Source organism: Triticum urartu, chromosome 5 (assembly GCF_003073215.2).
Source record: "Triticum urartu cultivar G1812 chromosome 5, Tu2.1, whole genome shotgun sequence".
Taxonomy (NCBI): Eukaryota; Viridiplantae; Streptophyta; class Magnoliopsida; order Poales; family Poaceae; genus Triticum; species Triticum urartu.
Window position 1 is genome coordinate 616,357,901 of NC_053026.1, and position 17,268 is coordinate 616,375,168.

Genomic DNA, 17,268 nt, shown 5'->3' on the forward strand with positions numbered 1-17,268 from the left:
AAGATGAAGGTGTTGCCGGTCTAGCACTTGTGTCAACCAACTCCTACGACATATTTGATTCACCAAATGAAGAATTGGAAGATGCTTATGGCCAAAGGCCCAAAGGTATCACACCCCAAGTATGTTGATTTCAATAGTGATGAAGATGACTTGTTAGGTGATGATGATTTACTTGTTGACAACTATAGTGATGAATACTATGATGAAACGAATGACAATGATAAGGAGAAGATTGCATCTCTAACTAAAGAACTAAACACTCTTAAGTTAGCTCATGAAACTATCTTAGGAGATCATCGAGAACTTTTAAGGACTCATGAGAAATTACATTTTGAAAAGCTCAACCTTGAGCAAGAGCATGAGTTCTTAAAGGCAATCAATGATGATCTTTGCAAGAAAAGTTCTTCTTACATTGCCAAGCGTTTACTCTTATCCACTTACATGCCTCAAGTCAATTCTAGTAACAAGAACAAGAAAGATTCTTCCTCTAGTAGTAACAATTATCATGCTAAATCCAATGTTGTTGCTTCTAGTAGTTCTCTTGATTCCACTAATGATTCTCTTAGACAAGTTACACTTGAGCAACAAAATAGCTTATTGAAGGGAATTATAGAGAAAGGTGTTTACAAGAGCCTTGCCGGGAGTAAGCAATTCGAGGAAATTGTACGCAAGCAAGGAAGGCACCGGAAGAATCAAGGTATTGGTTTTGAACGAAAGTTCAATGCCAATGGAGTTGAGTGGGAAGAAGATCAATACCCCAAGACGAAGTTTGTTCCTCAACAAGAGAAGTATGATCCTACTTCTTCCAAAGGGACACAAGCTCAAGATGATCTTCCACCACAAGACCACAAGCAAAAAAGGCAAGGACAAGCTTCAAGGGGAAATTGATGCATTTGAAGAAGCTCCTAAGGCTTTGGTCAAGTGGGTTCCCAAGACTACATCAAGTTCCACTTCATCAAGTACAACTACAACTCCGAGGATTCCCATCAAGATGGTGTGGATCCCGAAGAAGAAGAACTAGAGAGTTCTTGAGGGTGACTCCGCCAACATACTTCACTCTTATCATTTTGGCAAGAACAAGTGCAATCAACTTCCACATCTTGCACTAGTTCAAGGAGTCACAAACCCTCTTGTTGGTAAGACAAGGGACAAGGTAACCTAAAGCTTTCATAGACATCATCTTGTGTGTGCATCACTCTATGTCTATGGATATCCTTGTTTGTTCCTTGTGGGACTAACCTGTGTAGGTATTGAAAGTGCAACTCACTCCAAAGGATAGCTCCAAATGATCTACATCAACATAGAGCATCCACATCTTCAACACCTACATGAAGTCATCGTCGACAAAACCCAAGATTAGTTCATCCCTCTTAGGGAGGATCTCACATCTAGGGGGAGCTTTACTCTGACAATTGAGTTAAAGCAACTCTAATGGTGTGAACACAACAACGCTTTATGTAAAAGTGGTAACCCCACTTGTGCTTAAACGATGAGTATGACCTATGATCAAATGTTCTCATTTGACTCCTAAGTCAATATACTCATATATAGATGACCTAGTCATCGCCAATTGCTTGATAGATGCTAGAATTGTTTGTGCATGCTTTGCCACATATTTCAATTGCCATTTTATTGTGTGAGCATGTTGGTTGCATAATTTGCTCATTCGAGGACATCCACTTGTTGTTTTGATTGATTGGGTTCCTTTTCTTTTGGCCAAGTGGATGGACAAGAATGCCTAAGAACCTTCTCTAGCTATCTATGCTTTTCTCGTCTCAAACTCTATTCATGCTGCATCACAAAATTTGATCAAGTCAGATTCGAACCACTCTGTGTGAGGAGCACTCGGAGTCCCCAATTCGTCATAGACTTAAACTTCCAAAACTTCTTTGTGCGTTTCGGTCTAACCGATTCACCCATTTCGGTCATACCGAGATCACTAAGTCGATCTAGGTTTTCAACCTCGGTGCAACTGATTCGAACTTTTCGGTCACACCGAGTTTCAGTAACTGCTTGCAGTTATGAATCTCGGTGCCACCGAGTTGTTCCACTCGGTCACACCGACAGGGTCAGGCTATATATATCCACGGGTCAAATTTTGGAAAATTTCCGAACTTCCTCGACCCGCGCTTAGCCTGCTCTGCCTCCAAGGTCTCCGGATCGTCCTCCTCGTCGCCAGCCGCCTCCTGCCTCTGGTCTCTGCCGCCGTCAACGGAATCATCCCCGCCGTTGCCGCCCTAGCGAGTTCATCGCCGAACTAGGGTATGAACTTGATCGCTGTGCTATCCTTATCTGATTCCTAGCACATTGTGTTCACCATGTATCTTGCCACGATTATCATTCTATCCATCGAAAACACTCCGTAGTTTAGTCGTGATTTGAAAATTTAGGGTTAGGTTTCCGCCGAAACCATCTCGGACCCACCGAGTTGTGGAACTCGGTACCACCGATTCGGCTCAGGCCATTGCACATGTGATTCTCAGTCTGACCGAGAATTGCAAATCGGTGTGACCGAGTTCAGGACTTTGTGAAACCCTAGCAGTCTCGGTGCCACCGAACTGTGACTTGGTCTGACCGAGTTCACTAGTTTAGGTTCCAACAGCTGCTTCGGTATCACCGAGTTTACAAATCGGTTGATCCGAAATGCTTCCTGTGGAAAACTAAAACTAAGTTTTTGACTCATTCTTTTGCAAAAACCTCTGCATTTTGTGATGCTCATCCACTCTATCTCATCTATATCTATTCACAGGGTCTGCTGTCAGTGTTTGCAATATGTCTGATCAGAGTGACAACCAGAACAAGTCAGAGGAGTAGGTTCACTTGAGTGAGGGCACTAGTTCCTCTAGCAGCTCTAATGAGGGTAGCAGGAGCACCCCAAGCAACTTACCCAAAGCTGCCACCAGGGCCAGAAAGAAGAAAACGTCTGAATCTGAGGATGAAGACTATGTGGCAGTTAAGGATGAGGCCACTTCCAAGAAGAAAGTAGTTAAAAAGGAATATAGCACTTCTGCTGCAACTAAGCCTGGTATGAAAATCAAAGTGCCTGCAAAGAGAATTCCCATGTCTAAAGCCAGAGCCTCTACTCAAGTACCCTTGGAATCTGAACCCAAAGAAGCTGCTGCAGAAGGGAAGAAGAGGAAAGAGAGGGTCAAGAAGACCACTGCCAGAGTGCTTGGGAGATCCTCAATCATGAGAGATTCTGAAGAGGAAGAGGAAGAAGATGCTGCACCAGCACCCAAAGCTCGGAAGCTTATGGGTGATGCCATCAGGGCAGGGGTTGTTCCATCTAAGCCTAAGACTGCTCCTAAGGCTGCTGCTCCAGCTCCAAAGCCAAAACCAAAGAGGAGCACCAGGAACATCCCTGCTGAGGAGAAAAACAAGGCCCCAGTGCCTGAAGCTACAATGGAATAAGAAGATGATGAGTCACATGTTTTGAGGAAGTTGAAGCCAAAAATTCCATATCACAATGATGCTCATCCATTAGCTGAGAACATGAAGATCAGGAAGGACTCGGGATTGAGGCTATGGAGAGATTCTGATCCATATGCCACCAGGAGAAGGACTACTGTGGACTACAGGTTCCATACCAAAGAACATCGGGATTTCTATGAGACAGTGTTGCTTGACAAGAAGCCCATAGTGTGTGACATGAGATGGGTCGATTGGGAGTACATCAGGGAGAATGATGAACATTATCCATGTGTGTATGACAGTTTCAAGGCTTGTGGAGTTGATGAGTTTGTGGCTCAGAAGCTCACAAAATGGAATGATGAGCTCATCATGCAGTTCTACTCCACAGCTCACTTCTACCCAGATGGAAGGATTGTCTAGATGTCTGAAGGTACAAGGTACCAGTCAACAGTTGCAGAATGGGCTAAGTTGATCAATGCCCCAAAAGAGAGTGAAGATGACTTGGATGTCTATGCCAACAAGAAGAAGGATCACAACACAATGGCACACATGTACAAGGAGATCCCAGATGCTGCTCTTGAGACACACAAGTTTGGATATGTACATTACCTTCTGTCAGGCTTGCCAACTATCAACTGGATCCTCAGGCACACTCTCTTGCCAAAGTCGGGTGATCACAAGATGATCAGAGGCCATGCAATTAACTTGCTTCACATCTTTGATGTCCCACAAAAGTTCAAGGTCATGAGTCTTATAGTTGAAACTATCGAGAGGACAACCGCTGACCAAAAGAGGAGTTGTGGGTATGCCCCACAGATCCAGGAGCTGATTAAATCCAAGATGGGCACTGGCACTCTGCTGGACAAGGAGCACCAGCCCATCTACCCAGAATTTGAGGACAACACTGTGGTGATGGATGAAAATGAACCATCTTCTGTGCATGCACAAGCAAAGAGGGAGAAGGCAAAGGTTGAGAAAGCTGCAAGGATGCCAACCATGGAAGAAGCATCTCAATATCTTCTGAAGAGCAAGCAAGATCAGCTTGGCTACTTGATTGCATCCACTCTAAGGATTGAGAAAGCGCTGGCCACCTTGACTCAAAACCAGGAGAGCTTGGAAAGGATCGTCGAGCAAAAGTTCTATGACTTGGATATGAAGGTAACTGAGATCCTGTCTGTTGTGGAGCAACTTCAGGACGATATGCAGGAGAGGAAGGGCAAGACAACCACTGATGCATTTGCCAGAGTGCCTAGAGCTCAGAGATCTGCTGCAGTGCCTGTTCCAGACACCAGAGCAACTTCATCTACACCAGCTACAGCTTCAGTGCCACCAGCTCCAGCACCTACTCCATCAGCTCCATCTACATCGACTGAAGCCTTTGTTCTTGGAGTTATCCGGACACCACCACCTGAAGACCAAGCCTGAGAGACGATTTAGTGCTATGCATTTTCTAGGAACTTTTTGGTAACTTGTTGCAAAAGGGGGAGAAAAATGTATAGATCATAGGCTTCGAGAGAGAGCGTTGCTTTTTATTCTCTCTTGCTTTGGTGGTTGAACTTTATTTGCTTTGCTTATTTGAGATACTTTTTGTCTGTGTGATACTTGGATGATCATGCGTGTTTGATCATATGCTACATTAATGCTTGTTGGATGACATTGTCATTTTATCCCTATATGATCATTCACTTTCCTTGGTGATGAGTGCATGTATTTAATTATTATCATTTTGAGCGCTCCACCAAGATGTATGAGACATGGAAGAGTAACCCATGAGCCTAACTCTCTGTGCATTTGCAGTCCAAAGAAAATCATAAACTATGCACAAATTTAGGGGGAGCTCTTGCTTTTCACATACTTCTCAAAGCGACAATGTTTTTCACTCTTATTATCATTTGTCGAAGCTTTGATCTATATGTTGTCATCAATTACCAAAAAGGGGGAGATTGAAAGTGCAACTATCCCTAGGTGGTTTTGGTAATTCCTAACAACATATAGCTCATTGAGCTAATGCTATTCCAAGATTAATATTTCAGGAAAAGCTCAATGAATGGCATGGCATGGATGAGGAAAGTGGACCCCTCAAAATACTAAGGACAAAAAGATTGGCTCAAGCTCAAAGCTCAAGACTCTACATTTTATATTTTAGTGATCCAAGATCACATTGAGTCTATAGGAAAAGCCAATACTATCAACAAGGGATGAGGTGCTGCTTGATGAGGTTCTTGCTTCATAGTGCTTAGCGATATGCTCGAAAACCCTCAACTACCTTCCCACATCCACATATGACCTAAACCAAAAGTCAAACTTGGCCCCACCGATTCTTTCTATCCGGCGCCACCGAGTTCAGATGTCATAGCCACTGCCACAAACCCTAGGCAAATCGGTCCCACTGATAGGGATTTCGGTCACACCGAGATGGGGTTGTAATCTCTCTATTTCCCTTCGTAATGTTTCGGTCCTACCGAGATGAGCGATCAGTCCCACCGAGATTGCAATGTAAACTCTCTGTTTCCCTTTTGTAACATTTCGGTCCCACCGAAATGAGCAAATTGATCCCACCGAGTTTACCTGACCAACTCTCTGGTTAGCTTATTACCAAAATTGGTTCCACCGAGATTACATTATGCCCTAACTCTAACCATATCGGTCCTACCGAGTTGCATCTCAGTCCCACCGAAAATCCTAACGGTCACTAGGTTTGCTAAATCGGTCTGACCGAGTTTCTCAATTCGGTCTCACCGAGATTGGTAAATTGTGTGTAACGGTTAGTTTTTGTGTGGAGGCTATATATACCCCTCCACCCACTCTTCATTCGTAGAGAGAGCCATCAGAACATACCTACACTTCCAATACACATTTTCTGAGAGAGAACCACCTACTCATGTGTTGAGGCCAAGATATTCCATTCCCACCATATGAATCTTGATCTCTAGCCTTCCCAAGTTGCTTTCCACTCAAATCTTCTTTCCACCAAATCCATATCCTGTGAGAGAGAGAGTTGAGTGTTGGGGAGACTATCATTTGAAGCACAAGAGCAAGGAGTTCATCATCAACACACCATTTTTTACTTCTTGGAGAGTGGTGCCTCCTAGATTGGCTAGGTGTCACTTGGGAGCCTCTGACAAAGATTGTGGAGTTGAACCAAGGAGTTTGTAAGGGAAAGGAGATCGCCTACTTCGTGAAGATCTACCGCTAGCGAGGCAAGTCCTTCGTGGGCGATGGCCATGATGGGATAGACAAGGTTGCTTCTTCGTGGACCCTTCGTGGGTGGAGCCCTCCGTGGACTCGCGCAACCGTTACCCTCCGTGGGCTGAAGTCTTCATCAACGTGGATGTACGATAGCACCACCTATCGGAACCACGACAAAAACATCTGTGTCTCCAATTGCGTTTGAATTCTCCAAACCCTTCCCTTTACATTCTTGCAAGTTGCATGCTTTACTTTCTGCTGCTCATATACGCTTTGCATGCTTGCTTGAATTGTGTTAAGATTGCTTGACTTGTGCTAAGATAGCTAAAACCTGCCAAAGACTAAAATTGGGAAAAGGATAGATTTTTCATTGGTCAAGTAGTCTAATCACCCCCCCTCTAGACATACTTTCGATCCTACAAATGGGTTATGTTTTCTTACATCTGAAATAAATTATATTGTCATGGATCATCCAACATGTTGACCTTGCCTTTCCCTCTCATGCTAGCCAAATACTTTGCACCAAGTAGAGGTACTACTTGTGCTTCCAAATATCCTTAAACCCAGTTTTTCCATGAGAGTCCACCATATCTACCTATGGATTGAGTAAGATCCTTCAAGTTAGTTGTCATTGTTGCAAGCAATAAAAATTGTTCTCTAAATATGTATGATTTATTAGTGTGGAGAAAATAAGCTTTATACGATCTTGTGATGTGGAAGAAATAAAAGTGACGGAATGCATAATAAAGGTCCATATCACAAGTGGAAATATAAAGTGACGTTCTTTTGCATTAAGACTTTGTGCATCCAACCATAAAAGCACATGCCAACCTCTGCTTCCCTCTGTGAAGGGCCTATCTTTCATTCTTGTCTTATACTTCATGCAAAGAGTCACGGTGATCTTCACCTTTCCTTTTTATATTTTATCCTTTGGCAAGCACAATGTGTTTGAAAGATCCAGATATATATAGCTAATTGGATGTGAGTTTTCATGAACTATTATTGTTGACATTACCCTTGAGGTAAAAGGTTGGGAGGCAATACTATAAGCCCCTATCTTTCTCTGTGTCCGATTAAAACTTCATACCCATAAATATTGCGTGAGTGTTAGCAATTGTGAAAGACTAAATGATGGTTGAGTATGTGGACTTCCTGAAAAGCTCTTATTGACTCTTTCCTATGTTATGATAAATTGCAATTGCCTCAATGACTGAGATTATAGTTTGTTGGTTCTCAATGAAGTTTCTGATTCATACTTGAAATTGTGATTGAATTGTTACTTTAGCATAAGAGATCATATGACAATATATATATATATGTGTGTGTGTGTGTGTTGCTGTTTATAATAATGATCATGATGCCCTCATGTCTGTATTTTATTTTTATCGACACCTCTATCTCTAAACATGTGGACATATTTTTCGATTTCGGCTTTCGCTTGAGGACAAGCGAGGTCTAAGCTTGGGGGAGTTGATACGTCCATTTTGCATCATGCTTTTATATCGATATTTATTGCATTATGGGCTTTTATTACACATTATGTCACAATACTTATGCCTATTCTCTCTTATTTTACAAGGTTTACATGAAGAGGGAGAATGCCGGCAGCTGGAATTCTGGGCTGGAAAAGAGTAAATATTAGAGACCTATTCTGCACAACTCCAAAAGCCCTGAAGCTTCATGGGAGAAAGTTTCAGAATATATAAAAAATATTGGGCGAAAGAAGTACCAGAGGGGGGCCACCCACCATCCACGAGGATGGGGGAGCCCTACCCCCGGGCACGCCCCCTGCCTCGTGGGCCCCTGCCAGCCCTCTGATGCCCATCTTCTTCTATATGAGGTCTTTCATGGAGGAAAAATCATAAGCTAGCTCACGGGACGAAACCCTGCCGCCACGAGGCGGAACCAATCTAGGGCTCCGGCGGAGCTGTTCTGCCGAGGAAACTTCCCTCCGGGAGGGGGAAATCATCACCATTGATCCTCTCATCGGGAGGGGGTCAATCTCCATTATCTTCACCAGCACCATCTCATCCCAAACCCTAGTTCATCTCTTGTATCCAATCTTTGTCCCAAAGCCTCAGATTGGTACCTGTGGGTTGCTAGTAGTGTTGATTACTCCTTGTAGTTGATGCTAGTTGGTTTATTCGGTGGAAGATCATATGTTCAGATCCTTTATGCATATTAATACCCCTCTGATTATGAACATGAATATGATTTGTGGGTAGTTACGTTTGTTCCTGAGGACATGGGAGAAGTCTTGCTATAATTAGTCATGTGAATTTGGTATTCGTTCGATATTTTGATGAGATGTATGTTGTCTCTCCTCTAGTGGTATCATGTGAACGTCGACTACATGACACTTCACCATTGTTTGGGCCTAGGGGAAGGCATTGGGGAGTAATAAGTAGATGATGGGTTGCTAGAGTGACAGAAGCTTAAACACTAGTTTATGTGTTGCTTCGTAAGGGGCTGATTTGGATCCATATGTTTCATGCTATGGTTAGGTTTACCTTAATACTTATGTTATAGTTGCGGATGCTTGCAATAGGGGTTAATCATAAGTGGGATGCTTGTCCAAGGAAGGGCAGTACCCAAGTACCGGTCCACCCACATATCAAATTATCAAAGTACCGAATGCGAATCATATGAACATGATGAAAACTAGCTTAACAATAATTCCCATGTGTCCTCGGGAGCGTTTTCCTTTATATAAGAGTTTGTCCGGGCTTGTCCTTTGCTACAAAAAGGATTGGGACATCTTGCTGCACCTTATTTACTTGTTACCCGTTACAAATTACCTTATCACAGAACTATCTGTTACTGATAATTTCAGTGCTTGCAGAGAATACCTTGCTGAAAACCGCTTATCATTTCCTTCTACTCCTCGTTGGGTTCGACACTCTTACTTATCGAAAAGGCTACGATAGATCCCCTACACTTGTGGGTCATCATAGCCCCCCACCCCAATTCGGATTGGGCTTGGGGGCGCGCCCTCCACCTGGCCGCCTCCTCCTCTCTTCCACTAAGGCCCAATAAAACCCATTGACTCCCCGGGGGGTTCTGGTAACCTCCCGGTACTCCGGAAAATGCCCGAACTCATACGAAACCATTCCGGTGTCCAAACATAGCCTTCCAATATATCAATCTTTATGTCTCGACCATTTTGAGACACCTCGTCATGTCTGTGATCACACCCGGGACTCCGAACTACCTTCGGTACATCAAAACACATAAACTCATAATACCGATCGTCATCAAACGTTAAGCGTGCGGACCCTACGGGTTCGAGAACTATGTAGACATGACCGAGACTCACTTCCGGTCAATAACCAATAGCGGAATCCGGATGATCATATTGGTTCCTACATATTCTATGAAGATCTTTATCAGTCAAACCGCATAACAACATACGTTGTTCCCTTTGTCATCGGTATGTTACTTGCCCGATATTCGATCGTCGGTATCTCAATACCTAGTTCAATATCGTTACCGAAGAGTCTCTTTACTCGTTCCGTAATGCAACATCCCGAAACTAACTCATTAGTCACATTGCTTGCAAGGCTTATAGTGATGTGCATTACCGAGAGGGCCCAGAGATACCTCTCCGATACACGGAGTGACAAATTCCTAATCTCGATCTATGCCAACTCAACAAACACCATTGGATACACCTGTAGAGCATCTTTATAGTCACCCAGTTACGTTGTGACATTTGATAGCACACTAAGTGTTCCTCCGGTATTCGGGAGTTGCGTAATCTCATAGTCATAGGAACATGTATAAGTCATGAAGAAAGCAATGGCAATAAACTAAATGATCATAGTGCTAAGCTAACGGATGGGTCAAGTCAATCACATAATTCTCTAATGATGTGATCCCGTTCATCAAATGACAACTCATGTCTATGGTTAGGAAACTTAACCATCTTTTGATTAACGAGCTAGTCAAGTAGAGGCATACTAGTGACACTCTGTTTGTCTATGTATTCACACATGTACTAAGTTTCCGGTTAATACAATTCTAGCATGAATAATAAACATTAATCATGATATAAAGAAATATAAATAACAACTTTATTATTGCCTCTAGGGAATATTTCCTTCATCCCGCGCTTCCTGCGTACGCCGACTTCACCATGGAGTAGGAGCAAGCACACTTCAACGCCACCATGGCAGAGGTGCAGCCTACGCCGGTGCCTGTGTCGGCATTTCAGCAGGCGTAGGAGGAACAATGGTACAACCTGTTCCTGCTGGAGCAGCGCCGGCTAGCTGAGGGCCAGATCTACGGTGAGCACGCAAGCGAGGAGGCCGTGGTGGCCATGGCCGCGGCGAAGCCCAACTTCATGGCGGAGCAGCGTGCCATCTACGATGCCGTCCTCGCTCAAGCCATCGCTCGCCAGGAAGCAGCCGCCACGGAGGCGCAACTGCAGGCGATGGCGGAGGAGAACAACGCCAGTTGCGCCTCCTATGCGCCGCCGACGAACCATCAGCTGGCCTGGTGGGACGAAGACAGCGCTGGCGCCACCATTTACATCGTGGACCTCACGTCCACCGGCGACTGATAGGTCGCGGACTCCTCCGAGGATGAGTAGGTCACGGGAGGCTGTGGTGCCTTCTGTCCAATGTAGGCCGGTCCGTCTCCCGTGTTCTACTCTTCCTCGACGGAGACCGCACCTACACTTCATCGGTCTTATCATCAATGCTCATGGAGACGGCGGATGGAGGACGACACGGGCTTGGACGCCGGGCGCCACCGCCGTAGGATAGGTTTAGGGGCGGGTCCTTTTTCTAAAAAATATTCAAAATGTAATGAAATCTTCCATGTCTGTATGAAATCCGTCGTGTTTGTATGAAATCCGGTCGTGTTTGGATGAATTTCATCCTGTTTGTTGCAAAAAAAAGTTTGAAATGTATGCTGCTAGCGTTGGATGTCGTCCTCCCGCATCTGTGTCGCGGACTGGTCCCCCCTCTCCCGTGTCCGCGAATGCGGGAGAAAATTTGGGGGTTGCCGTTGGAGATGCCCTTACCATGTTGCTCGGTAGTGGCGCGATATTGTTCAGTTAACTGCTCTACTTTGTTAAGTGGGAATCCCGCTTATTCCCACTTAATCTACATCAGTTTTGGTGGGATACTCACCTTTTTAACACCAAACTGTATTGGGACCATGTGGATTATGCTGGGACTTTCACCTACTGTCCCACCCGCAGCCTGAAACGAGAGGCACCATGTATTTTTAGTATGAACTTGATCTTTTTTCTGATATAAAGTTTGAATTTTATTAAATTAAAATGGAGCATCAAGAAGATACATAACACGTCTGTCTTTTACACAGCTATCTTTAGAGAATCCGTCTAGAAACAAGTGCAATATGGGCTAATATTTAGATGTGGAGGAAGTGTTTTAGACATATTTTGTCGGGGCGCGGGTGTTCGCGGAGGGCCGTGGCAGAGTCGGGCTAGGAGCCGTCTGACCGACCCGAGATGACTAACTGACTGACCGCCGGGTGAGGTCGTTTTCAGCGTGTGCATGATTGGCGTACGGCCCGCACCCGTACGCCGCTCCTTCTTGGAAGCTACGCGCACGCACGAGCGGCCCGGTTTATCTCGCGCACCTCCGTGGATAGACACACGGCCATTTCCACGACCAAAAACACGATTGGAACAAGCAGACGCGGGAAATCTCATCTTTGCCGCCACCCACGAGACTAGGATCAGGAGCACGCGTGCGCCGGTCCAAGTTCCACCGTGTCTCACGTAGCGTACTGCTAACCTTTTGGCTTTTGGCCCTCTCTCTTTACCGTCCCGTCACCGCCGCTCGTGCTCGTAGTAGACAGTAGTTATCCACGCGACGCCCAGGCCCAGCCAAGCGGTGCCCATGCGCGGCCCACGGGGGAAGGAGGATGGGACCCGCGCACTGAGTGCGCCCGCCCGCCCGCCGCCATCCGTCTCATTCCACGCGCTTCCACCCGCCCCCGTCTCCCCCGCCTCTATCCTCTCTCTCTCTCTCCCCCCCCTTATAAACCGGCCGTGAATTCCAGAGCAAAAAAGCACCAACGGCAGGGAGAGACCCGACCAGCGTCCCACCCAACGACCCAGCGTCGACCTACCTCCTACCCTCATCCATCCACCCATTGATCCATCGATTGATTTGGTTGGATTAATTGATCCGCCACCGCCACCACCACCGCCGTGGAGAAAGGAGGGATGGCGGCGGCGGCGGGCAGGGGCGGGGGGCCGAGGCGCACGACGCGGGTGGGCCCCTACGAGCTCGGCAAGACCGTCGGCGAGGGCAGCTTCGCCAAGGTCAAGATCGCCAAGGACACCCGCAACGCCGCCACCTGCGCCATCAAGGTGCTCGACCGCAACCACGTCCTCCGCCACAAGATGGTCGAGCAGGTCCGTCCGTCCCTCCCAAATCAATCCCACGCTTCCTTGCTACCTCCATCCGGCGTTGCCCGGGGGAGCACCTTAATTAATGATTAACGATGAATCTAGGCGGGCTGATTCGTCGAATTGAGAAACAAACAGACAAACCCCTAGATTACGACCGGGAGATCATAATTTATTCATCGGAGGACCGACCACCTAATTCGAAAAGAACGTCCCAAATAACTTTGCGACGTTCAGGTCTCTCTCATGGTCGAGATTCTCTGTCCGTCCGTCCGTGGTGATTGTTTTTCCGGTGTCATCCTTGCTCATGATTTTTGGTTGTTATTAAGGTAAAAAAAAGAGAACATGTTTTTTAATCCAAAAAAAGAGAACAGGTTGATGCCAAAGAATATGAATTGAAAATTGTGACCATCGAATTAGGTTTGCAAAACGGGTCTCTTATACGGGGGCCACTCTGCACCTGCATCACCCACGTCAGGCTCATTTTACAAGAGGATTTTATAGATATCGTATTTCTTCTGCTATATGCAAATTAAGGATGATGTGATCTAATCATACACGACTGCTAGGGTGCTATAGATGCCATGTTTAGTTCAACTCCTGCGTCCTCCGTACAGATCTGATCAGATTATGGACGCTGACCGCCTATTCCCGCCTTTTCAGATTAAACGGGAGATCGCCACAATGAAGCTAATACGACATCCAAATGTGGTCCAGCTGCATGAGGTATACTCTAGTTTTTTTTTACAGAGACAGTTTTGTCTCGTTGTTTTTTATATCTTTCATCTCAGGTAACATGTGTGCATTTCATAGGTGATGGCTAGCAAATCAAAGATATACATGGTTCTTGAGTTTGTTGAGGGAGGCGAGCTTTTTGATAAGATCGTAAGACTCTCAAACTTCATGCGCTGGATGTTATGGCTTTTACTTTGTGTGCAATTATTTTTACATGTCATGAGTTTATCTCGTAGGTCAGTTATATAAGGCTACATAAATGTTTTAGTTGTTACTCATTTACCAATTACCATTATTTTGTGGATAATTAGGTCAATTCTGGGAAGCTAGGAGAAGATGAAGCAAGACGATACTTCCACCAACTTATAAATGCGGTTGATTATTGTCATAGTCGTGGAGTGTACCATAGAGATCTCAAGGTTTGTCCAGTTATCCTACCTGGTTCCTGATATATGTAACTTAAACGTTGATGCTCTGTGATACACTTCCTAATTTATGGATGTTTTATGTGCCATTTGCAGCCAGAAAATCTGCTCCTTGATTCATATGGAGCTCTCAAAGTTTCGGATTTCGGTCTCAGCGCATTTTCTCCGCAAACAAAAGTATGATCTCTACCTAGTTGGCTAGTAGCTAGAAGTATGCATTTCTTTTCATTTTCAGAAACATAAGGCACTGTGCTTGAACACGAGAAACAGTTAACGGAAAGAATACTGATCACCTCCTTTTGTTTTTTATTTTAGGAGGATGGACTTCTGCATACTGCTTGTGGAACTCCCAATTATGTTGCACCTGAGGTGAATTTTTTGCCTTTGTGTTTCTACCTTGTCTAATAAATGTGTTTCAGCCTTTCAGGAGTGTAATCATTAGATTGTTTCTTTAGGTGCTTGCTGATAAAGGTTATGATGGTATGGCTGCTGATGTGTGGTCCTGTGGCATAATCTTATTTGTCCTTATGGCTGGATATTTGCCCTTTGATGACCCCAACTTAATGACTCTGTATAAATTGGTAAGTTGCTGCCGTAGACATACCTTTCTTGTCATGTGAAATTGGTAGTGACAAGACTATTGCCGTTTTGTCTACAGATCTCCAGAGCTAATGTTTCTTGTCCACCATGGTTTTCTACCGGTGCGAGAAATCTTATTAAGCGCATTCTCGATCCCAATCCTCACACTGTAAGTGCCTGTCATGCTGAACCATGAATTCTTATATCTGAAGCTTCCTTCTTTAGTAGCTTTATTTGCGTTAGAATATGAGAATAATTAGTTTACGCTTGTTTTTTCTCCTTTTTGCAGAGGATAACAATCGCCCAAATTTTGGAAGATGAATGGTTCAAAAAGGACTATAAACCACCACATTCTGAGCACAATGAAGATGTGAGCCTTGAAGATGTCGATGCTGCATTCGATAGTTCAGAGGTAATACAATCTGAATGTCCTTTCCTGGTCTGCAGTTGACATATCTGTCTCCCCAGAAATATTATGTTTTAAAGATTCATCTTTATTTATTACCTTTGCCTTCCTATTTCGTAGGAACACCTTGTGGCGGAGAGGAGAGAGAAACCAGAATCCATGAATGCATTTGCTCTTATTTCAAGGTCTGAGGGATTCAACCTCGGAAATTTGTTTGAGAAAGAGATGATGGTAGGTTCATAGAAATGTTGATTTATAGTCGAATAGTTTGATATCCTTGACTGTCTGAATGTCATTACTGAAGTAGTGACATGCAGTTCACTTGTTGGTCAGTGCTTTTCTATAAAGTGGGGCGAATAGCCTTTATTTGTAAGTAGTGACATGCAGGGTGCATCATTCTGCCAGTCACTTAATTGCCCATTTTTAGAAATCTAGGCATCTTCTTTTGGCCCAAGTTTGCACTATTAGTAAACCTTGTTGGTTCGCAAATAATTTGATCCTTCCTAATATAGGGGATGGTAAAGCGGGAAACATCCTTTGCGTCGCAACGTACACCACAAGAGATCATGTCTAAAATAGAGGAAGCCTGTGGCCCTCTTGGTTTCAATGTGCGGAAACAAAATTATAAGGTAACCATTATGTTCTTCAAGAGTTTGTTAGAATTTGAGCAGTTCAGGACTGATATGGATTTCTGTTTTTGAACTTCCAGATGAAACTGAAAGGTGACAAGACAGGAAGAAAAGGCCATTTATCTGTAGCAACGGAGGTACCACTCTATCGCCAATACTGAGACGTTAAAATATTGTTTACAAATTCCACTAAAAGAATTGCTGTTACCTCTGATTAAAATATTCTTCAAGCAGCCAATGTTTCTGAAAATAGAAATTATTAAGTGATTTTGAAATGCCAGTGCGATGGCTTTATAAGGCTGTGGCAACTTTTGCTTTGACTTCACATTTGAAGTGCTAATCCTTCATAAAACTGATGACATATAATCGGTTGCAGGTTTTTGAGGTTGCTCCAACACTCCATATGGTTGAACTTCGTAAAACTGGAGGGGACACCTTGGAGTTTCACAGTGTATGATATCAAACAGTTTACATTTCGATCCTAATTGGCAAATATTCTGAACCACTCTGACTCTTAGCACTCTGAAACAACTAACACCGTTTCCTCAAAACTGCATGCAGTTCTACAAGAATTTCTCGTCAGAACTAAAAGACATTGTGTGGAAAACTGAATCCAACACAATTGCGAAATAGTAGCGGTGAGCTTCGAGCCTTCAACTCCTAACTGTTGTTCTCCACCCTCTTGTCCTCCTGTCCTAACACGTTTGCTCTATCCTCCAGATGATTGATACTTCACGGAATGGAACTATCTTGCGGTGCTGTATCGATGGACCTCCCCTTCAGGTGATGCCGCTGGGCGCTGGGTACTGTATATTTCTCCGGCACCGCATCGATGGTCCAGTCCGCCGTCTCTTGTCGAAGACAGCGCCTTCTTTTTACCGAGCGCGATTGTACACTTACATGTACAACGAGGCCCTCCCGGACAAGCTCCTTGTAATATTGCAACGGGGTGCCTAACAGGCATCCTGAATGTGCTCTAGTTTGCAGCAGGGTTGTGTGCCTTTCTTTATTTTTTGTATTGGAAGTATTTGAGAATCGTAAGATGAATAATGGTAGTTCAGACTTGAGATTGTAAGGCAAGCCTTGCTTTATTTCGCGCCAGGGTTGTGTGCCTTTCTTTGTTTTTGTATTGGGCACGCATTCTGATCAGAAAAATGCAAAGCATTCGCGAGGGTTTTGATGCATCTTCATGACCCATCCTCACCGAAGCTGGTCTAGTTGACATTCAAAAAATCGTCCAGCTAACACATCAAAACACCATCCACTGCTATAAAGAATAACATAGATCAGGAGGACCTACAAACAAATCTATGAAGAACAACATAGATCAGGAGGACCTACAAACAAATCAATGACCACTAGCGTTGGGAGATCAACGCCAACAGGACCCAAGCAGATCTGGTGGAAGCACACCTCCACGCATCCTAAGCCGTGCTAGGCGCACCTCCGGAGCGGTGATGTGGCAGAGAGGACATTATTTTACCTCTAGACTGTTGTTGCCACCTC

At 44.5% G+C, this 17,268-nt stretch overlaps 1 protein-coding gene across 1 annotated transcript; it reads left to right on the forward strand.

Moving 5' to 3' along the window:
- Positions 1-12,627: 12,627 nt before the first annotated feature.
- LOC125511289 (CBL-interacting protein kinase 9) lies at positions 12,628-16,863 on the forward strand. Its single transcript, XM_048676619.1, has 15 exons — positions 12,628-12,994; positions 13,652-13,714; positions 13,802-13,873; positions 14,035-14,142; positions 14,245-14,325; positions 14,464-14,517; positions 14,604-14,729; positions 14,807-14,896; positions 15,017-15,139; positions 15,254-15,364; positions 15,646-15,762; positions 15,843-15,899; positions 16,139-16,213; positions 16,324-16,400; positions 16,483-16,863. The coding sequence occupies exons 1-14, from the start codon at positions 12,803-12,805 to the stop codon at positions 16,393-16,395; spliced, it is 1,341 nt and encodes a 446-aa protein (XP_048532576.1). The 5' UTR covers positions 12,628-12,802; the 3' UTR covers positions 16,396-16,400; positions 16,483-16,863.
- The last annotated feature ends 405 nt before the right edge of the window (positions 16,864-17,268 follow it).